This window comes from Periophthalmus magnuspinnatus, chromosome 21, assembly GCF_009829125.3.
Source record: "Periophthalmus magnuspinnatus isolate fPerMag1 chromosome 21, fPerMag1.2.pri, whole genome shotgun sequence".
Taxonomy (NCBI): Eukaryota; Metazoa; Chordata; class Actinopteri; order Gobiiformes; family Gobiidae; genus Periophthalmus; species Periophthalmus magnuspinnatus.
Window position 1 is genome coordinate 12679329 of NC_047146.1, and position 23800 is coordinate 12703128.

The following is a 23800-nucleotide window of genomic DNA, read 5'->3' on the forward strand; positions in this document are numbered from 1 at the left end:
AAACGGCTGAAGTTATTCCTTACCTGCCTTATTCATTCTGAACATCCCATTAATTGTGATGAGAGTGGAGTTTTACTGTGACAGTAAAGCTAACAACAACTAGCATGATAACACGCATGTCCTTATTTTTTGACAGTAAAACACTTTATAATTAGATGCAAACAGTGGACAGCGGACATATTTTGAGCTCAAGTTTTTTTTTCTCAAATATATGGGAAAAAACAGGCCCTTTAAATGTTTTTTGTGAAATGAGCAGCAAACAGTAATATACACTTGAATGATTTTTATGGTACTTGCAGGACTCCCACCATGGCAGGGGGCTTGTTCTCTATCGACAAGTCGTACTTTGAGGAAATCGGCAGCTATGATCCGGGCATGGACATCTGGGGCGGGGAGAACCTGGAGATGTCTTTCAGGGTAAGTCTCTCATAATAATGATAGAGCGGATGAGACTTTATGGAGCACTAAACAGATAGAAAGTGGCATAGGATCTAAAGACGGACTTTTGACATATTGTTTACAGCCTAAATGTATCGGAAATCTGTCCTTTTTTATTTATTATATTATACATGATAATATGAGGTTTTCCATGCCTGAAATGAGCCACACACAATATCCATGGGGTTCAGAATTATGAAAGATTTGGACTGTTGCCATGGCGATTAACAATTTAATTTTAACAAATTATTATATCTTTTGTGTGGCAAAAAAGTCATCAAAATGTAACAGGAAGTAGAACCCATGAATAGACCCTTTAAAATGCTATGTTAGAAGTTTTAAAATTTGCTGGACCTTAACACATTTTTTATAATAAACTCACATCAGATTTAAATGCTATTTTAAACCCAAAAATAAGCAACAATTTGGAATGTCCAGGGTATGAATATTAGTTAGTTTTGACTTTTGTATGACAATGGATGATATACTATTTTTTGTTATATTCTGTTTCTAGCTTTGAAATTGTTTTTATAAATCTGAAGAGAAAATAAAAAATATTGAGATGTATTTGTTTACAAAATTTTAAATAGTCCACGACATAATCTTTCAATCTCATTTTAATTTCATTTATTCAATTACTTTTGTTTTAATGATACAAACGTGCATACTTAATGGAGGCGATAACTCAGGAAAAGTTACAAAGTGCACCTTTAACTCCACATCAGTAACTAACAATAAAGAGGAATAAATATGGTCTAAATCTAATATTGCCACATAAACCATAAGTATAACCCAGGCCTGGTGTTGTCCGCAGATCTGGCAGTGCGGGGGCTCTCTGGAGATCGTTACCTGCTCTCATGTCGGCCATGTTTTCCGCAAAGCTACACCGTACAGTTTCCCTGGAGGCACAGGTCAAGTCATCAACAAAAACAACCGACGCCTGGCTGAAGTCTGGATGGATGAGTTCAAAGACTTCTTCTACATCATATCTCCAGGTATTAGGATCCAAGAACGATTATATTTACAGACACATATGCAGGCGTGTAAGATAATGGTTCAGTGCACAGGGAGTAGCAGAGAAGTGGGTCTTTGATTCTCTTACAAATTTGATTCAGTTTATATTTGTTCTCTCTGATCTATCGTAGCCGTTATTATTTCCAGACTGTGAGCAGGATCTTGGTCAGGCATACCAAGCTTGAGCATATTTTAAGGTTTTTATTCGATGAGGGACACCAGAATACCCATACAAATGAGAACATGCACACACACAAAGTGGCAGTGCTCGACTACTACGTCACCAAATACAGTCGTAAAAGTACAATCTAACAATGAATTGCATAACCCCTAAATCTGTTGTACATAATCGGTAAAACTCCTATGGAAAACTGCCACCTGACAGTTAATATCTTGCATTTATTGATTTACAGATGTTTTCATTGCTCAAAAAAACCTTGAAACTATACATTGCGACTGTGTGCGGGGTCGCCTCTGCACAGATATGGCTTGTACTTTGCCCTGGTGATGTCCTCTGCTAGTAGGGCTGTGTAATTTATTTTATTTTATTTTATTTGAGATTGATACTCAACCATTTCTAATTGTCAATGACCAGCTTTTTAATTTAGAAGTTACCTTTAAGTTCATATTAGCAACTCAATTAAATCATCTACCATTATATATTTTTTAAGTATTTTTTATTTTTATTTGAACACGTTATTTTTTTCAGGCCAAGGCTTAGTTTGTTTTCATACCTGACAGTTTCGACAGCTGACTAGCCTTCTTCCTCAGAGTGGTCACGTGATGTTGCTGGATGTGTCAGGTCGGTTGATATAAACAGGTTTTGGCGCTGTCTTTCTACCGGTGGAGTCAGATGGGTTAAGTAAATATGGAAACGTGCCCACGGGACGTTAAGCCGGGACGAGGGGGCCTTTTTACTCTCACTCACCTGGGATACTGTCCTGAAGAAGTCAGACTGCAAATGGCGCTATCATCCTGCCTCCACCAGTCGGAAAATCGTGCCAAACCTGTTGAAATTAGCTGATCGGACACATCACAGCAACATGACGTGACGACTCTGAGGAAAACCGCAAGTGAGCAGTCGGAGCTGTCAAGTATGAAAACAAACTACACCTTGGTCTGGATAAAGAACCTGCTAAAATAAATTAACAGAAGACTATTAGCATCTACGTGTTACCTTTGCCAAAAGTTGAATTAGGTACCATTTTGTTTTGCTTGTAACAATACTGGCACATGTTCAACCAACTTCTGCTGCTACGCTCTGGGTATGTACTCTAGTGACTGTTTTAAAGTTCATGAATGTGTCACCATTGATCATCTTGTGTTGATGGCACATGACAATGCCAAGGCAGAGGCTCTGGCAGACACAGAGATTTGGGCCCTCCATCTGTCCTCTTACTAATGTGATTACCCTTTAGCAAACAGCAGTGTCCAGGAAATCTCCCGTTAAGTGTTTGCAATGCCAGCCAGCCTATACCAGATCATCTTTAATCCACACATCTCCTGGCACCAAGGCACTTTCCCTCCCAAAATCAAATGGATGAAGGGCCACGGTTAAATGAAGCAAATATGATTAACATAGAAATGATATATGTCCACTTTGAGAAATCTGAAAGGCCATGTAATTTAGAGTAATGTGTAATGCATTTAATAGAAGCATAACTGGGTTCACTGGAAATAACCTCAAAAGAGTATGTAATAAATAACATGGAAAATAAATAAAGGATTTCTACCTGGCTCACCTCAGATTGAGTTCTACGCATAAACCTGGAATGACTCTCACTGAATGCGATCAGGAAAAGATGGAACAATGTGACGCTTTGCCTTTGGCTTCCACCCAATGTACACTGCTGCCCTGTGATTGGTCAGAATCGCAGGTTAACCAGGCAATCGCACCAGCGGGAGGTTAGCTACATAGATTCTTGTGAGTGTGCGAACGGAAAAAGTATACTTATGTTAAATGCCAAAGTGCTTTTTATATATCTTTTTTGCAGTGTTTCAATTACAGATCTGCCGTGTTAGATCCGTGTTAGATCCGTGTTGGATCAGTGTTACCTGCAAATCCCATGGAGACAAACTGGTGATGGACCCTATGCTAAAAATGTTACATAGTGCTTTAAGTTTTAAGGGTCTAGGGTTAAGTTTTAGGTTTTTAGCTGCTACATTCGGTGGTGGTTTGAGGGGTAGGAATCGTTAATTGGCGGCCACACTCTCATCTGTCTACCCCAAGGCGACTGTGGCTGTGTGTCCATGGATTTCACAATGATGTAACACTGTTGCCATAGCGATTTAAAACATAATATCATTTGAATGTGGAAAAAGTCCTCAAAAGTCCTCAAAATGGTGCATATAACAAGAAGCTGAATAAAGAATGAACAAAAAATAACGCACAAAATAATAAAGTGCTATGTTTATTTTTATAATTTCTAAATTCAGGTTGAAAACATAGACTTTAAATGTTATTATAATGCTGTTTTGTATCGTCTGCGTCTGTCTGTACGCTGGTGTGAGATGAAAGGAGCTCCTCACAGCGGACATGTGACAGGGACAGAGGAGGAGAGACCAGAGTGCGTCCTCATGCAGAGCTTTCATCTGCCTCACTGTATATAACTGATTCAAGATTACCCCTGATTAAGATTAAAGAGGAGTCAGGAGGTTTGTGTTATGTTGTGGTTGTTTGATGGATCAAGATACAGCCGTGACAGAATTATACATTTAACGGATCAAAAGAAAACTGATATGTGTACTAATAATCAGCTTGAGATGATTTTATAGCATGTAAAGTTATATTGCTGCCAGATTGTCTCCTGAGAGCAAACATCAGTTGTTGGCTAGTAAAAAAATACACTCCGAGTCTAAAATTGTAGTTATAATTACAAATACATTTAAAAGTGTACTGTGTAACTTTTCTGTAGTACGACTATAATCATGTGAGCTGGTTCTGAGTATCTGAATTTGACCTATGCTTCAGTGTCGTTGGAGGGAGTGGGATCTTGAGCTCGGCTTCAGGACTACCTTACCTCTAGGATTTTACATTGCATGTTTTCGATTGGATGTTGGCTGTGAGATTTAATTACAGTTAGGAACAAAGCTGGAAATACATTAAGTCATTAAGTACATTAAGTTTAGCAGCCAAATAAAGAAAAAACAAACACTAAAATAATCATTAGTTGCAGCCCTACTCTTCATACATTGTACTTTTCTTATAGCAGACTGCTGATGTCCATGTGAAGTAGGGCTGGAGAAGCACTCTGGGGGAGGGACCATCTGCCTAGTGTCTCTGTACGTGTGCGTGCTTAATGCCTAATCCTCCTCCTCGTCTTCATCAGCCTGATAAATCATACATACTCTTTTGGCTGTCGCTGCGGCAGCAGCAGCAGATTGCAATACACTGCGTCACTCCATTGTAGCATTTCTGATGAGAGTTACCTTCAACAGTGCCCCAGGTGTGTAAACAAAACACCATGTCCCAGTAAAGCTCAGCTCATTTGCACTGAGAGGAGTTTTATGCAGTGAAAGAATAGCTGCCTACGACATGAAAAGGTTCAGATCGATTTAGGTCAAGATTAATTGACACCCAGCAGCAGAATGTGTAAACAAAGTCATTCAAAGTGTTTTATAACAGAGGAGTGTTAAAAGTAGTTAGGGGTGTCACAGTATCACACTAGTGTTACAGTTATTGTGAGATTTTACAATTATTCACCATTACTTAAAGTGATAATATGCAACTTTTTGGAGGTGGAAAGTCAACTGCATGATTCCACAGAAATAGAAAATTAAAACCATACTCCAGAACATTCTCCATGGTGATAGATATGCCATACAGTGGAGAATTATAGCCAAAGGAACAACATTTCTATGAAAACAAGCAGGAGGAGGGCCTCCTTGAGGTGAAATAAGAGTAAGGTTTGTGGAGATGCAAGCCTGCAGTAAGGATTCATGTGTTTCAGTGCAATAAAAAAAAAACACCTATAAGGAAAAACATGCTTTTATCTTGGTCTGTTTTTGACAAAAATGTTACAGGTTTTAACCTGGCAAATGCCAGATTGAAATATGCAGCAGGATTTTATCATATTTATCAGTCTGGAAAGGCTCTCCCTGAAGGGAAAAAGACGAAATATCATGATTGGTCGAAGTGTCTTAACAGCACAACAAGCTGAGAAATCAAACTTTTGTTAAATCCACTTGAGAGAAAAGAACAGACAGCTTTCACATCCACCTTCTGCATATTTTTCAAACACAAAATAATCTGCATTTCTGCTAAAATAGATTAGTTTGGGCACTTCACCTTTGGCTTCCAAAATGCTTCCTGTGATTGGTCAGAACCACAGAACCATCACAACAGGGTGACTCGCTTTATGAAATTAAACTTTCTGAATGACGAAGTACATTTAATGTGAAATAAACAGACAGATTTTTTTTATAAAGCGCTTTATAAGTTTACATTTATTTTTTATTTATTTATTTATTTATTTTTAAATCCTGTTTTCCAGGCGTGATGCGGGTGGACTACGGTGATGTGTCTTCCCGCAAAGCCCTTCGCGAAGCTCTGAAATGCCGGCCCTTCTCCTGGTACCTGGAAAACATTTACCCCGACTCACAGATACCAAGACGATACTACTCCCTCGGCGAAGTATGGCCTGTTTTATATTCTCTTATTTGCTATTACATATTGATTGCACCACATTTCTCTATATCCCTGCTCCTGGGCAGAGGCAAGATGAATTGGAATTTTGAACCAGGCAAAATCCTTATTCTTATTCATGAATTCTGAAATAAATCCTTTTTTTAAAATCCTCAGTGTATTCGCATCAGGTAAAGCATTGAGAAGTGTAAATAGACAGAAGTACATAACTATTTATTCAGTGTATTGTATTCAATTGCTGGGTTTCAGATCACAACATGATCATTTCATAATCTCAGGGCCTGTATAACTCTGTGGAAGATTTACTTTGAAATATCCTTATGTATCATCCACAAATGCTGAATCCTGGTTATTTGTTATGGTTTGGATTCGTGAACTTGCAACAATAATCTCATGACTTTAAGACCTTTCAACTGGCAACAATTACGCCACCACTTTCTGATGCTACTGGGAAAAAAATAACTTCACTTTTGTTTATTTATAGACTTTGTAACAGTTTTTATTTCATGTGGATAGGCCCAGTAATTACAGATATTTGACATTTTAACACAAAATGTCACCATAAAATTCTGTCCCGTCTTCCAGCTCAGTTTTAAACTATAAGGACATCACGTGAACACAACCTACTGGATATTTAACAACAAAACATCCATTTCACAAAATTGCATCATTGCTCCTATAGATTTGTGGTGTCAAAGTGAATTTGACCATAGCCATTTTCACTTAAGGAAAATCATTTTGGGACTTTAATTTAATCACAAAATGAAATTATATATTGGAGTAATTTACTGCTGTCTTATCTCATCCATGAGCCTCATATTCAAACTGTGAATGTGGTTTTGAATTCAAATGAGTTCAATTTCATTACATTTGTACAAGCTTATAGAGGAGTAAGCTGGACTGTTGTGAAAGCTGCACTGTGTAACTTTTCTGGTGGAGCCATGTACTTGACTTCATCGCATTAAAATCATTTATCTTCACGGAGAGACAAGAACGATAGAAACATCCATAATGAAATGATTGCTAAATAGATAGAAACTTAATACCATACTGTGGAACATTCTAAAGATTCCAACAATTAACCAAACTGCGTTGAGTAACCACATATTTCTTACTATTTGTGCTTGAGTTGTCCAGCCATATTTCATAATTAGAGCAATTACATTACTTAAGTTATTATAAATGACCACAACAGGCATTTATATATCAGCAAAACCTTTTTTTTTTTTTTTTTTTTTTTTCGACCATATTAGAGTTTGCCATAAAAATACACTGCCTTGGATTGTCCAGGTCATAAATCATAATTATAACAGTGTAACATTTTTATTTCAGCAAACTACATTCTAATAATCAGATAATTTGGATTTTTGGTGTGTGGTGACATTAAATTAAGCAGTTAATCGGTGCGTTTTTAATGCCACTGTTGTATTTGGAAGACAAACTTTAGAAGGACTTTTTAAACAACTTTTTTTGTATATTTTTTTCTTGTCAAACCTGCACATGTGTGAACTATAGACTGTATAAAAAAAGTGGACTTAGTGAGTGTGACGTCACCCATAGTGTTCGGCTCCAGTCAAATGAAGCTCATTGAGGCTAGAGCAGTTATAGGGCAAATTTGGAGCAGAGTTGCATATTAGGAATTCCAACCGGGAGTATCTTAGCAACCAAAGAGCCAATCCGGAGTGAAGCTGTAGAAGGTAAAGCTATTTCCCATCCGCACCGCTTGTTACAAACCGTTCCTAGGGTAAAAAGGAAGTAACATGACCCTGGATGTAAAAGGTAAAGTGGTAAGTGGCTCTTTTAAAAATGAGATTAATGAGGGTGTCACACTAACCATAAACGTAGAATTACACAACAAAAAATGAGTGAAAGAAAGCTCAGCGAGTTCAAAACTGGTTAAAGGAAAAACACAAAAGATCAAAACTACACAGTCTCAAAAACTAACTCAGAGTTCTGTTGGTTACAAGATTTTACAAGGCTTAAGGTTCACAGTATCACAAGTTACAAGTGGCGTGCGGTTCAGTCTAAAATCCAGCAGCAAGGAGCGGCAGGGGGCGGGTCCTTTTAAGGTGGAAAGCCGGGAATGGCCAGGATTTGGATCGTCACTCCAACCACACGCACGGCCCTGGAGTCGATCAGATGCCAGCAGAAAAGAAAGAAGGCAGCTAAATCGTCTTTTATTAATCTTCATATCTTGAGTTACAGACACAATAGCGAAATAAAAACACCAGGATCATGTATAGCGGGTCAATACGAACATTTTAAAACCAAAATGACGTGTCTGACAGCAGCAGTTACAGCGAAAGAGGCGACAGTTTTTTAATGTAAAGTGAATTGGAGCCAGAGTCGATTGAGCCTGAAGCGTTCCCATTGATCACTTCCTAGTTGGAACGCAGCGGCTAGCAGGTTAGAAATGTCTGTTTATATATACAGTCTATGGTGTGAACAATCAGTAAAGAAAAAGAGAAAGAGAAGAAATCAGATTACTGTTTGCGTGACACTTCAGTAGTCTGATCACTCCAGAAATCAGATAGTTGATAGTTTTTGTGTGCATGTAAACATCGCTACTCTCTAAACAGTCACAAATGATTACAAATTAGCACTGGTCTGAAATAGTATCACTTCAACTTTATTCCACCACTTGAGCCAAAAGGCGCTTAGCTTGGCAAGGACTTCTCCTCTATCTGTGCCTTTAAGGGCTGTTCAGACAAATTACCCACTCGAAAATGAAGACTTCAAGTGTATCTTAAAAGTAGTTCATGTGCCCCTCATTACTCCTCTTTGCTTACATTGTGGTCTCTCTCCCTCTCGCTTTTTTTTTCTCTCTCTCTGTCTGACTCTGTCTTACAAATAAACATATTCTGTCTCTCTCTTTCTCTGCCTCTCTCTCACTGTCTGACTCTATTTTACAAATAAACACACTCTGTCTCTCTTTCTCTCTCTGTCTGACTCTATCTTACATACAAACACACAAACACGCTCTCTGTCTCCCTCTCTCTCTCTCCCCCCTTTCCCATCTCTCTCTCTCTTCCTCTCCCCACTCTTTTTCATCTCTCTCTCTCTCTGTGTGTGTGTCTCGCTCTCTGTGTGTCTATCTTTCTGTCTATCTTGCATATAAACAGAGAACCACTTTGTCTCTCTCTCTTTGTCTCTCTCTCTCTTTGTCTCTCTCGCTCTCTTTCTCTCTCTCTCTCTGTGTCTTTGTGTCTCTTTCTCTCTCTCTCTTCTCTCTCTTTCTGTCTGATTCAGTAATGAGACTTTGTTTTGGATTTAATTATTTAGTAAAATACTGAAAAATGACTGACATGAGTTATTAATATTCTAAATAATCTACATGATCTGATAATTGAAATAATAATAATGAAAATAATGATTCTGACAAGAAAGAAATATTCAAACACATGATATTCTGTTTTGCTAAAAAATACTAGAGGATAAATGTGTCTTGAATTGTTTTTTTTTTTTTTTTTCATTGGATGTTGTATATTTCTTGAAGTTTTTGTTGGAATAAACTGGAGATAAACTTATTTCAAGTGAGGAAAACTGTACAGTTACAAAGTACGTGACATTCTCTCTCCCCTCCCTCCCGTGTCTCTCTCTCTCCATGTCTCTCTCTATTGGACTCTATCTTACAAATAACACACAAACGCACTGTCTCTTCCTCTCTCCCTCTCTCTCTCTCTCTCTCTCTCTCTCTTTCGCTCCCTCTCACACAAACGCACTATCGCTCTCTCTCTTTCTCTGTCTTTCATTGTCTCTCTTTCTCTGTCTCTGTGTCCCTTCTTCTCTCTCTCGCTGTCTCACACACACATACACTCTCTTTCACTGTCCTGTCTCTCTCTCTCTGTGACTGCTCTGGACATGAGGGCTCTTCTTCCTTGCAGTATAGCACTGGTCTCTCACCCCCACCCACCCCGAAATGAGGACCCCCTCCACCCCCTCCACCCCTGCCGGGACTCATCCAGTAGAGCAGCTGGAGCCATTAGCCATTATATAGTATAATTATGATCGTGGTGTGTTGGGGTAATATGTTACAGGAAGCATAGGGTTTGTTTTAGCTTTAGTGTTAAGGGATTTAAAACTTTAGGCAATTTCAGTGTCTGGTTCTTTGGGCTACGATGCATTTTATTATAGGAGAATGGTAAAACCTTTCTGTTCTTTTCTGTTCTTTTAGCAGTGTTTAAAAAGATACTACAAGCACAGCCGAGCTTTACTTTAACCTGCAGATAGAGACACACACAAGTTTTTTCTCATTCTCAGTTTATGGACAAGCCTCATGTGAAAGCTCAGAACCTCCAGAAATCACTCCCTGAGCTGCAGAGGCTGGTTAATGACTGACTGCAGGCGCTGGGGTTTAGGTAGAGACGATTCAGATCAAAGAGAGTCATTTTAGGTTTAAACCAACTGGATTTCATGGATTTCAACATTGAAACTGGCAACTCGAATGAGAGAGTCATGTGAGGCTCATTCTGCTTTCTGATTGGATAATTGTCTAGAGAACCAACCCACCAAATTATAACATAAATAAATGGGACATGAAATCCAATATTTTTGTAATTAGGGATAAATCAGTGTTACAATTGTTATCAGTAAAACCTATAATTGAATTGAACATGTTTAATCTAAATCTTGCATATAGCTCAGTATTATTTTCTATGAGTGTTCTACGAGACCTGATGTAAGCACCGAAAAGCACGTGTTTTCAGCCGTGGCCAAATTGAACAAGTTCCAATCATTTTGCAGGGTTGAGTAAGTTGTCATTCAGACAGCGTCCAGTGTGCGTTGACCTTCCTTAATCTGGGAATTGAACCCAGGAGCCTCTCACTGTGAGGCGTCAATGCAAACCACTCAAAAATACGCCTCTATTTGACCAGAGTGATACAAACTTGCCAGGCTAGTTTTTTTTAGACTAGAGGTAGCATTTATTTAATCCATGAGCACTATTTGGCTAAACCCATGAGTGAGTGCTTACGCCACTCTGAAAATGTGACTGGTGAGTGTGTCTGCAGAGTGACAGTTTGTACTGACACAGCCTCCTCACTACACACACCATATGAATCAGCCTGTCTCAGCTAGCACCAGGAGGCTACATCAGACACACACAACTGGCTTTAGCAAAACACACTCAAGTAATGCCACGTGTACATTTAATAGATGAAAAAATACACAAAAACACATTGTACATTGATTGAACTGGCTGAAATATAATGTATGAGCAGCCTCACTGTTCGCGTCACTACTTCCTGTCCAGTTTTATTGCTATGTTTTGTTTTGTTTTGTTCCCAATTAAAGATGAAGTAGTGGACAGAGAGCTGCGCAGGGATGTCTCTGACGACCTGTTTAAAATACACACAAATAAACTGAATACTTAAACAGAGGATACTTCTGTGTTTAGAAAGAGATGTTTTTGTCTCACTGCTAATGCAAATTTTGAGGTATAATCAATATTAAAACAACACAGCAAACTGAAGTGTTCTACATTAAAAAAGGGTAGTCTTTATTTTAATTAATTCAATTTTTTATAGCTTGTTTATTTTGTTTTGTTTTTTGTACTTTTCCTTCGGGTTCTTCTATCACTAAAGACACGTAAAAGAGAGTCTTAATCTCAGCGGCACTATCCTGGTTAAATAAAAGTCAATACATAAGTAAATAATGTGGATGAAGTGTCTTGCTCAAGGTTCCAACCACTGTGCTGCAAGGTTTGAACCACTGACCCTCTAATTTATGGGAAAAAAACTCAACCCGCTGTGCCACTGACTCCCCTTTAATATTAACATGAGTCATTTTTGATGGAGCAACACAAAAATGTCCATTATTTTATCAACAGGTTTATCTAATTCCATATATTCATATTTTAATGATTCACCCGCAGTGTTTTTTTATGTTTTATTTAAATTAACATGTGTTTTAGATCATTCCATATGTCGTGTTTGCAGATCCGAAACGTGGAGACCAACCAGTGCGTGGACAACATGGGCAGGAAGGAGAACGAGAAAGTGGGCTTCTTCAACTGTCACGGCATGGGCGGCAATCAGGTGAGACACAGGAATAGAACTGATGTTTATCTGCACCTACACTTGTATCAGGCTGTCAAGTATAAGACACGTTATAATCCTTGTCTTTTTTCGTCCTTTTCACATCTGTCTGAAACTTTAACTCTTAACTAATCCATTTAAAGACACATTTTAGGACATTTCATTATAGATATATATTTTTTCACCCCCTCCTACTGAATTGCTTTATTGTTTTGAAAGCTTTAGTGACTTTATTGCATAACCTGAAGTTGTTTTACTCATTAATATTTCAGTGATAAAGCCTCATGAGAACAATGTATAATATAAATGTGGTATGTTATTAACAGGCCACACCGATGCAGAGACGTTGACCATCTGGTACATTCCTTATGGTCAGGTTCAGTGTAATCATGTTAAATATAAAGTGCAGCTGTCTAAATTAACAGTTGTCAGTTCAGCTAATTCATAATACACGCTGTTTACTCAATCTAAAATAAATATTGCAAATAATATGCAGGCAGGGTATGGAAAAAACATCACCTCGATTGCATTCATTCTAGAGAGGCATGTTATTGAGTTATTCTGCCCCGCCCACTTTTTCCTCTAAATACTCCAAATAAATACTCTGCTTTCTTTGTGGTGGCATTTCCGGTTAAGTGGGAATCGCATTCATTTTGTGTATAATTTGTGAAAAGTTTGATCTAAAATAAAACATAAAGTAGGTTGATTTATGTCAGGGGTGTACAAACTTTTCTCATTAAGGGCCACATATAAAAACACTGACAAAGCTGAGGGCCGAGAGACTGGTCGCCAAAACAGTGAATACTATTGGATATTGGATATAGTAGATTTACAGAAATATACAGTAAAAATTTCTGTTTTAGGTAACATGGGCCAATTCACCTGGAAGCTTGAGGGCTTAGAAAAATTGGTCTGAGGGCCGCATTTGGCCCCCGAACTATAGTTTGGACAGGCCTGATTTTTGTGATCAACAAGTCACCACTGCACAAATTCTCTGGGAGGCTTTAAAATGGCTCTGAAGTCCGTATAGAAATGATTCACTTTCAAGATTAACAGCCCCATGCAAAATAACACAACCCCAATGACGATGGCAGTGCCCACGGCAACTTCAGGAATAAGGTGAATAGTACAGGGAATTCAACCCACAACCTCCTTGCACCTGACATAACAAAACTGTAAAAAATCTGACCTCAGTAATGCTGTTGCTCTCAGATCATTTAAATGTTCAAATTTTTTTTTATCAAGCGCATTTATTAGGCTACATTTTTTTAAAATTTGAGTAATTCCACGGCCATCAGCTTAACATCTTATTTGGCATTTTGAATGTTTGAAAAAATGAAAGAGAAAGCATTGCTAACTATGTGTGATGATTTTACCTTGCAGATATTTCACCCAGGGGTGTTTAAAAAAATGTTTGGGAAAAGATTGAAACCAGAACTAGCTTTAGAATTTGTTTTTTCATAACTCAGAAAATATGAATGATTTGCACTACATAAAACAACTTTATTACATTAAGAAAACAATAAATATTCATCCATTTGTCTGTGTAATAACTCAGTCGTCCGGGTCTGATCCCTTGTAAAAAACAAATGTAAAATCTGTCAAATGGACAAAAAGTTGTTGTTGTATTGTTCCCTTTGTTTCCTTTGTTTGCTTTGGGTCTGAGGATGATAGAAGGGGATAGATGATGTCTAAAGCCCCCATCTGTATAAAAGCGGCTAACACCCCCCCATCTGTAAAAGAGTCTAGCTGTGAGTTGTTGATGTGCTGTTTCTGTGTCGCGTTGGCAGGTGTTCTCGTACACGGCGGATAAGGAGATCCGCACAGACGACTTGTGCCTGGACGTGTCTCGCCTCAATGGGCCCGTGGTCATGCTCAAGTGCCACCACATGAAGGGCAACCAGATGTTTGAGTACGACGCTGAGGTACTCACAACACTCGCACTGCTTCTACAAATGCTTTTACTTATTTATTGATTGTCTATTTTGCACTGGTAATGATTGACTGCAGGTGCTGGGGTTTACGTAGTGACGATTCAGATCAAGGAAAGTGCTTTTAGTTTAAACCAACTGGATTTCAGCAAATTGGGGACCTCATTCTGCTCTCTGGTTGGATAATCATCTTGAGACCCAAAACATCAAACTCTAACATTAACAACTTGGCCATCATGTTCAGTATAAATCAGTATTATAATTCAGTAAGTGCTATATTTGATTTGAATATCAGAATCAGAAGAATCAGAATCAGAAGACTTTTATTGCTATTGTCAGTGAACACAGCTCACAAACTAGGAACTTATTTGGTGATACAGAGCAACGTTAAAACACTGAATAAATACAAATAAGGGCATGTATAAAGTTAAAAAAAGATATGATTAAAGATAAAAATAAAATACTTAGACGTGGAAAATATATACAACAGCAGCATCAGAACAACAGTGCAAACATGGCTTATATATTTACATAGCATCTGGTGACACAGATGTTTAAGAAATATTTTTTCTTAAACATCACTTTAACTCAAATAAATCTTGAAAATGGTTAGTTAACAGCATTTAAAACTAAAATAATATCAAATTTTTCTTATTTTTTTGTAGTACCTATTATTAATAAGTATGTCTACGCATCCCTTGGTCATTGTAGAGTCCATTTAAATGTACGTGAATTATATTTGTGTTACTATTTATCAATAATACATTTTCTTTTTTATTACATCACACTGTTTATGTAATGACGCTCTTACAATCATACATTGAAAAGTCAGTCTAGCTCAAACATGACCACAAGATGGAGCTGTTTGTCAGTATTTCCCTCTACACAAGCTGTATCTCTGTTCTTTCTCACTTAGTATGTTGGCAAATGGGAGTATGACTTTGAGGTAAGCTGTTTGGACATGTGCTTGTGAAACATTGTGATTTCCTCCCAGTATTTTGAACACTGCCCTAGGATAGTATTATTCATGTGTGTAGAAGTGATGTGTCAGTTGCCAGTAGAGAGTGAATAATTCAAATATAGACACAAACCCAAAGACCCTTTTAATCCAGCCATGAGAATATGAACTCCAGTGATTTTTACCTTAATGTGAGCCAATCTCATTTATGCAAGTCATTTTGGCATCGACAAAATGCTAATATCCACTTTTAATGTTTAAATGTCAGCGTGGAATTTATTGGGGTAAAAAATAGTAATGTCCCTAATGTCCTTTAGGCTGAGATCTCTTTTCTCACTCTCTCTTTATTTAATTAGCCTTTTTTTTTTTTTTTTGCATTATCTTGTATTGTTTACAAGACAGAAAATTTGAAATATACTCCCCTTTTTCTAACAGAGTATAAATAAACATCTACATTTTTACTATCAAATCAAAACTAAAGCCAGGATTATGTAAATTAACGGTAATATGTAATGTCACTAATGGAGCTCCACCACCTGCTCGTCTCCATGGAGCTTCATCTGAGATGTTCCACAATATGGAAATAAATTATCTGGCAGTTATTCAATTACATGTGTTTTATTGCTTAAAAGATATTAGGCTCTGTGGTGCCACCTGCTTGTCTCCATGGCGATAGATGAGTTAAATGCCATGCTCTGGAATAGGACGGTCAAAAATATCAAAAATCTGATACTAGTGTAATCGATACTAGACGAGTATACGCCCGTGGACCACTATGGAACATACCTGGACGACTGAGGGATTACACTGATATAAGACCACGTGGTAATATAAAAGAAAGTACTATTATTTAATGTTTAAAATCACATTCTAATGCCTAAAGAAAGAGATTTGAATCAGTTTTGAATATGGAGTCTACTCCTTAGTATCAAAATCGAGTCTGAAACTTTACAATCGTGATAATCTACTGTGAAACATTCCAGGCTAAGCAATAACATCTCCATGGAAACAAGAAAATTACATCGTGCTCCTTTAACTATAACATTTAAATTAGCTGCTTATTTTTACTAGATTTAAATATTAGCTTGAAAACAGTGAGAATTGAAGATCAAATTGCATATTTTGGCATTAAAGAAATAAGGAGATGCCAAGTTTTCGCGAGCCCCCAGCGGTACAGCACGGCACATAAAGCTGAAAAAAGCCTTTTAACAGCAACAAAGTATTAATATTTCAATGACAAAGTGAGAAGAGGCGAGCGTGATTGAGATGTCCTATCTGTGACATGTCGCCGTGGTGATGAGAGAAAGCCCACAAGCCCCTCCGTCGCGTTTTAAACAACACCTCAGAGAAATCCATTCATTACACTTCTCTGGGTGCATTCTTAATAAGAAAATATGAATTATGCATGCTCAAAGACTAGTCCCGCTTGTAAACAGCGCTGGGGTTTGTGCTGCCAGTGGTCCAAGTTATTTTTAGCCGGCACAGTGACAGACAGGAGCTGAGACTACTGTAGCTATAGCGTTTGATTCAGTCGTTATTCCCAGTTTTTGACCTGACAGGCTCATTCAGACCTTTTCAGTATCATTGTGCGGGGTCAGCTGCTGATTGAAGTGTCCAGAATGTAAACTCATGACAAATAGTTTATAGTGCTATTGCTGGGTGTCAGATTACATCACAGTATTCAATGGACCAATGATATTTAATACAGATAGGGACACTTAAAATTGATATTGTTAAAATGTAGGTTTTTGATACAGTGAGTTACAGTCACTATTAGGAATGATCAGGCTCTACATTTGTGCTTTGGCCTTTTAGATATTTCAATGGAAAGTACAATGTAATCAATAGGAAAAAACAGTCTCTACCCTCTATTTATGAGTATGACAGACAAACATGGAAGTGACAAATCACACCGACTCTGTAACATACATTTATAGGTGACTTCATCATTTAATAAGACACATTTTGCTCATTTATTACTTTTCTAGACTTTCTCTTGCTGAGAGTTTGTAAGTTTATAAAGTCAATATTCACAATCAAATGTGTTTTCCTCGCCCTGGGCACCCCTTTAGCACCAAACTCACCTGTTCACTGCCACAGCTGGGTGCAACTCGCTTTCATGTTGGCCAAGGACCATTTTTGCGAAATAAACATTTATTTGGAACCTTCTTGTTGCAGTAATATTTAATAATGCCAATTCATCCCAACAAGGCAAACAATTACATTTTGAATCACTTTTTACCTTACAATGTTGTTACTTCCCTGTGAATTCTGCACTATTCGTAGGCTTCAACTTCCTGTTATAAGTGACAATAATACAACAATGATATTAAAAATAAACCTTTCAACATTCAAAATATGTAATGTTTTGTTTTAGATTGCCAATTACTGCAATAGTCTTAAGTTTTCATTATTTAAAAACACTTGGATGGATAGCAAGAGCATGTATAAATCATCTATAACACATACAGGTAAAAGTTCAGGACCCTCTTGGACTCTAATCTTTTTAAATAACCTCAAATTTAAAATAAAAAAGCATAGTGAATAAAGCTGCATTCTCTGGCCTGTCTCGCTTTTCCCATCAAATATCTTTAGACTCCAGTTGAGTGACAGAATCGCCTTGTGCTTGACGCGCTGTGATGTTTTCCGATAACAAACGACCTGTCAGCGCTGATGAATCTATTTTACATCTAGCGACGACACAAAGGTCCCACGGTTAATTGCAGCCTTCATCACCTTTAATCTATCTAAAACTAGCCTTACATGAACCCTTAAACATCTATAAATACGATATAGAGAACAGGTGGGTTCATTTTAGCAAACAACAGATGCCTCTCTGACTTACCTTCACCACCATCTGTCCCCTGCACTCCCGGGCCGGTCCACAGAAGCGCACCTTTCTGCACATCATCACCCAGTCGTGTCTGACCATCAGCCGCTTGGAGGACGGTACGTACGGCCCCACTGTGGAGTACTGTAACGATAGTCCTCTCCAAGCCTGGACCCTAAGGAACCTGAGCCAGTTGGAGGTGGCTCGGCGGCTTTACTTCAGTCCCACCGATTACATTCTGTAGAGGAGAGGTGCAGTCTGGGAGGAGGGACTAACAGGTCAGTAAGTTAGAAGTAGTGAAGTAGTGTCCTCGTAGTGCGTTTTAGTAGTAGTAGTTGTAGTTGTAGCAGTAGTAGAGGAAGGTAGTAGTTGTTAGACTGCCTTGTAGAAATTGTGTAGGCGTTGCTTGTCAATATATACTCATTAGCATATTTTCTGTGATCTTAAATAGAATTGTTTTGCTACTGTTTGGATCTTAAGTGATATATCATAATTTGAGTTCTCACAAAAGCCACAGTTATTTAGTCAAAGCCGCTGTACCTATTTTTTTACAGTGTTAAAAGTTTGACAAACAGAACTAGTTCATTTTAAACATTTTAGAGAGGTCCACATTTATTCCTCACTTGCCTTATGCTTTCCGAACATCCTAATTATTCACCGCAATGAGTTTGTAAGAGCTTTACACAACACTCACAGAACAGAGTGGAGTTTTGTGACTGTAGAGCAGGAGTCTCAAACTTGCGGCCCGCGAGATGATATTTTGTGGTACACGGGACAATATGAAAATTTAATGTTAGTGTGGCATTACCATGTTGTGTGTAGAAGGTTCCACCAAATCGATAAACCTCAAACACACTTCACTCGCGTTCAACAAATAATATATATCCATAATATCCACAAATATTTGCATATTTCCATATGTATGTTGAAAACAGCAATGACTTGAGATTTTAACAAAGCTTTTTCTGTGGATTACCTGATGTGGCCCAGCTTCACCCAGATTTGAGTTTGAGACCCCTGCTGTAGAGCTAACAACAACTAGCATGGTAATGTAAAATAATGATTTATAATTAGATGCTGCTTATACAATTAATCTGTACTAGGGCAGCACAAAATTTGCTCCAATACATGGGAAAAAATCGGGTGTTTCTTGGACCTTTGCTAGAATGTCATCTGGAAACAACAAAATATCCTAAAATGATATTATTGAAAAGTCTTGTTCCTGTAGTTTAGACTTCTACAAACACAGGATTCTTTAATAATTCATCAGTTCATATTTCTGTCTTCCAAATGTTCCTGGAATCGTACTTTTTAAACATAAATTGCAACTGGATTTTTTCTCCCAAATGTTCCCGCTCTACTGGGTAACTTGATGTATTAAAATGCTTCATTATCCACCAATATCCCAAATGTGAAACCAGGCCAAATGCTCACTGGGGAATGGGTCTCATTAGTAAGCTCTTTTGAAGATGATGGACGTCCAGAATTGGCACCTGACTTTATCAAACCCAACTTTTCAAAGCCAGTCAGAGCTTAGGCTTAAAAATGATGAAAGACACTAATAAATACACCACAAAACTGAGCGAATCTGCCAAACTTCTTTCATCATGGGCTTAAAAATGTTTCAGACCAAATCAAATTCAGTAATAGTAAATGCTAAACATATGTTAGTGTAAATATGTCGAATGGCTCGTCTTTGCCCTTGTCTTGTTATCAACCAGTAGTGATGGGAATTGAGGAAATATAAACCAGTCAGTGCTGCTGGTCAGTTTTCCCAATACGATGGAATCAATGCAAACTATTGACACCCAAGTCTGAGTTTGGGATCTCAGATTTCAGCCATAAATGCTACTCAGTGTCTGAAGAATAATAATATGTAAGTGAGAAATTCAAATCCTCAACACCTGGTCTTTATGAATCGCAATCGCAATTATTTTTCTCATATTGACCCATTACAATTTTTTATTTGATTTTATTTGGCCTCTTTTAAAACAAACAAAATGACTTTAGAAGAATATTATGAGAAGATAAATAACACAGGCTTTTAATCTGTGCCAAAAGTGCAAAAAAATTCTACTTCCAAAGTCTGAACTCTGCTCCAAACCACACACTTTCACTGACAGGATGTTGTCGACTCAGGGTGACTAGATTTTCAAAATGAAAAACTGGGGCACACCCGGGTTGTGCTGGTTGGTTTAATAAAACTGTGAAAGCGTGTATAATTAAGAGCATCATGAAGCACTCCAGTCCATTTGCTGATTCACTTGTGAATCAGCAATAATCTGGGAGACTTCTGTCGTTGCAGTGTTTGGTCTTCTGTCAATTTTCAAGCACAGTGTTCTGGATTTAATGGAAAAACATGACAATTTATACCCCTTTTTAAAGTTGGTGGGTATCAAACTGGTTAAAAATAGGAACACCTAGGGCATTTCTTGTAGGAAACTGGGACAAATCAATGGTTTTGGATAAATCTGGGGCAGGGGCACAAAACTGGGACTGTCCCGGGTAAATGGAGATGTCTGGTCACTCTGTATAGACCACATGATTAAAAAGACCAAAGATCAAAATTTGACTAATTGCAATTCCACAACCTTAAAAGAAAGTGGTAAAAGTAATGGGCCAATGACAAAAAAAAAAGTTGTAAAACCCCATACTCATTCCCTCCAGCCCATTTAAAACAACTAAGCACATACTAAATGCCAGAATACCATTTCTTCTCATAGACTGTATAAAGAAGTGGACTAAGTGAGTGTGACATCATCCATAGCATTCAGCTCCGGTCAAATGAAGCTCATCGAGTCTAGTAGTTATAGGGGCTGAGTTCCACATTTGGAATTCCGGCTGCGAGTATCATAGCAACCAAACAGCCAATCCAGAGCGAGGCTGTTGAATGTAATGCCCCTTCTTGCCTCCACCGCTGGTTTAGCAGGGAGCGGGCACTTAGCAACACTGTCAATCAAACCTGTTGTTTAACCTCAGGGAAAGCAGGCGCCAATTTGTCTGTTATTAATGTTCATACCTTGAATCACGAACGAAATAGTGTAATAAAAACCCCAGGATGATGTAGCGCGGGTTAATACGGACATTTTAAGACCAAAATAACAAGACTCACAGCAGCAATTACAGAGAGAGGGGTGACAATATTTCAATGTAAAGTGAATTGGAGCCAGAGTCATTGGAGCCGGAAGTTCGCCCATTAGCACTTCCTATTTGGAACGCGGCAGCTAGCATGTTAGCTATGTCCATTTATGTATACAGTGTATGGTCGTCACCCATAGTGGTTGCAACCAAATGAAGCAGATTGAGGCTAGCACTTATACCGGCTAATGTGCAACCAGGGACCATATTTGGAAATACAACTTCACAACCAAAGAGCCAATCAGGAGTGAGGTTGTTGAAGTTACTCCTCTTTCCTGCCGTCGCCACTGGTTTTGGCAGGGTGTGGGTTCTGGACACCCAATTGGTCTATTAATAATGTCCATATCTTGATTGATAAACAAAATAATGAAACAAAATGGCCATCCGTCCTTCCTATTTGGAGCGAGGCGGGTAGCGGGGTAACTTTGTCCATTTACAGTCTATGCTTTCTCTACTGTCGTAACATATTGCGTCAGTAGCAGCCATATCACCTCCACAGATCTGAATACATCCGCATGGTATGTGTTTTCAAATCCGACCTCCCCAGACGCTTCCCTCTCTGCATTATTACAGCTCCTCTTTACAAATGAAATCACAGTAGAATTGGATTTCCTAATGAGTTCCTAATGGGAGCCTACATTACATTTATCAACTATGAATATTGAAACTTAAATAGATTTATTAAGCGTACTAAAAAAATTCTGTCTTGAGCCCTCATTAAATACAATGCATTTCGGGAATATAAATAATCAGCGGATTTTATCTCAATATGTTGGAGTCTAATTTTAGACATATTGGCCCGAGCGAGGGAACAGGGCTATGTATACTCACTGTTCATTTCCAAGTAGCACCACTACATAAAGAAATGGAAAATGGAACTATTGACTGCATAATATATTTTTAGATGATACTATAAAAGATTTTAGTCTCATACTTGGCCTACAGATGTGTGTTACCCAGAATACACCACAGACATTGCTCTAATTATAACAACAAGGCTATACCTGAATCGCCATTACAATCTGTAGCACTTTATATCGATCAAGGCTTTCTGTTGTGGTATTGACTGTGCTGGCAGGATGCTCGGGTCTAGTTTGGAGCTCTCCTTTACTTAAGCTGTGTAAAGTGATCCAGTATATTTATATCTAGCAGTGGAAGACATGGTACTACATGATAGGGCTGTGCAATTAATAGAATTGTATTGATTCAGTAAATGATCAGCGTGGGTCTTTTTAACTGAGAGGTTTTTTCAATTTAAAGCCAGACGGGCACAAGACGTATTAATGACAAGACATAGTGATTCAAGTAACAAGACAGAAGACATAACGGGAAAGTTTGTAGACAAGACAAGAAATAATCAATAAAAATAAACCATGAGTGAGTGTTTATGTGTGTTGTGTGTGTGTGTGTGTTTGTGTGTGTGTGTGTTGGGGTGTGTGTGTGTGTGTGTGTGTGTGTGTAGCCAACACATGTTGAAGTTGAAGGGAAAAGAGAGCGATTAAGAGGGGTGATCTCAAGTAAAAAATGAACAAGACGGGAGATACGAAGATGAAATTTAAAATGATAGTGATTTAAATTTTTTTTTAAAGGTAGAGTGCGGTGTTTCTTGGTGTTGATTTGATACAGTTCAGTGTTTCTTGGTATTGATTTAGTAGAGTGCGATGTTTCTTGGTGTTGATTTGGTAGAGTGCGGAATTTTTTGGAGTTGATTTCATAGAGTGCGATGTTTCTTGGTGTTGATTTCATAGACTGTCTGATTTGTTGGTATTGATTTGGTAAACTCCGGTGTTTCTTGGTGTTGATTTGGTTGAGTGTGTTGTTTCTTGGTGTTGATTTGGTAGAGTACGGAGTTTTTTGGAGTTGATTTCATAGAGTGCGGTGTTTCTTGATGTTGATTTAGTAGAGTGCGGTGTTTCTTGGTGTTGATTTGATACAGTGCGGTGTTTCTTGATGTTGATTTAGTAGAGTGCCGTGTTTTTTGGTGTTGATTTCGTAAAGTGCGGTGTTTCTTGGTTATGTTTTTTTAGCATGGCAAGTAGTCAAACCGGCTAAGTTAGGTGACACTGCAAATAGCTAATTTTAAACTTTTCTTTGAGGTAATTGTCAAAATGCACAAAACAAACAACATAACGGCTCCACTGCAATTTTTTCATCCACCACTGACCTTTCCCAGCACGTTTCCTTCGCTGAGAGCAGATCCACGTCAAGCAACTGTCCCATTAAGACTGTGCCGCCTGGGAGATCCCAACTTCAAAACCTTTGGCAGTTTTCATGCCAAATTACATCTCATTTGACATTTATTTCTCTTGCATAAATATTTTACTCTGAAGCAAAAACTCTCTCAGCAGCACCAGCAGTGACGGCGATAGGTGGATGATACGAGGACGTGTTTGTTTTGGCTTATTATGGGATGCGCGCTGTGGATTGAAATGGGCGCACTATTGTGTACAAGTCCTTTTGAAGTGATGCTCTGCACTGAACCTGTCTTTCATAGAGCCAGCCTCTCCAGAGGCTCTCCTGTTTCCCCCCAAAGCAGCTGTGTACACTCAGTTCCATGGGCCCATTGTAAAAATAATTTTAATGCCTCTCAACATGAAGACATTTTCATATTTTTCTAATCGAAGTGAGAGAGGAAGTATTTCTGGGGTAGAGCGCAGGGTCTGATATTTTTTTTATTAAATCTAGAATTTAACTGTACTGTAGTTCTGTTAGTACTTATAACCAGTGGTAGAACGTAACAAAGTAAAAGTAGTAAAGTACTGCACTTAAGTATAAATTTAAGGTATCTGTACATTTTAAGTTGATACTTTT

At 38.1% G+C, this 23800-nt stretch overlaps 1 protein-coding gene across 1 annotated transcript in view; it reads left to right on the forward strand.

Annotated features, from left to right (window-relative positions):
• The window catches only part of galnt13 (UDP-N-acetyl-alpha-D-galactosamine:polypeptide N-acetylgalactosaminyltransferase 13), a 99316-nt gene that overhangs the window by 66524 nt on the left and 8992 nt on the right, over window positions 1–23800 (forward strand). Inside the window, exons 8-12 of the mRNA XM_033987371.2 lie at window positions 300–417; window positions 1253–1433; window positions 5946–6085; window positions 12034–12132; window positions 13923–14057. Coding sequence (XP_033843262.2) covers window positions 300–417; window positions 1253–1433; window positions 5946–6085; window positions 12034–12132; window positions 13923–14057 — 673 coding nt within the window. The remainder of the gene's footprint in view (window positions 1–299; window positions 418–1252; window positions 1434–5945; window positions 6086–12033; window positions 12133–13922; window positions 14058–23800) is intronic.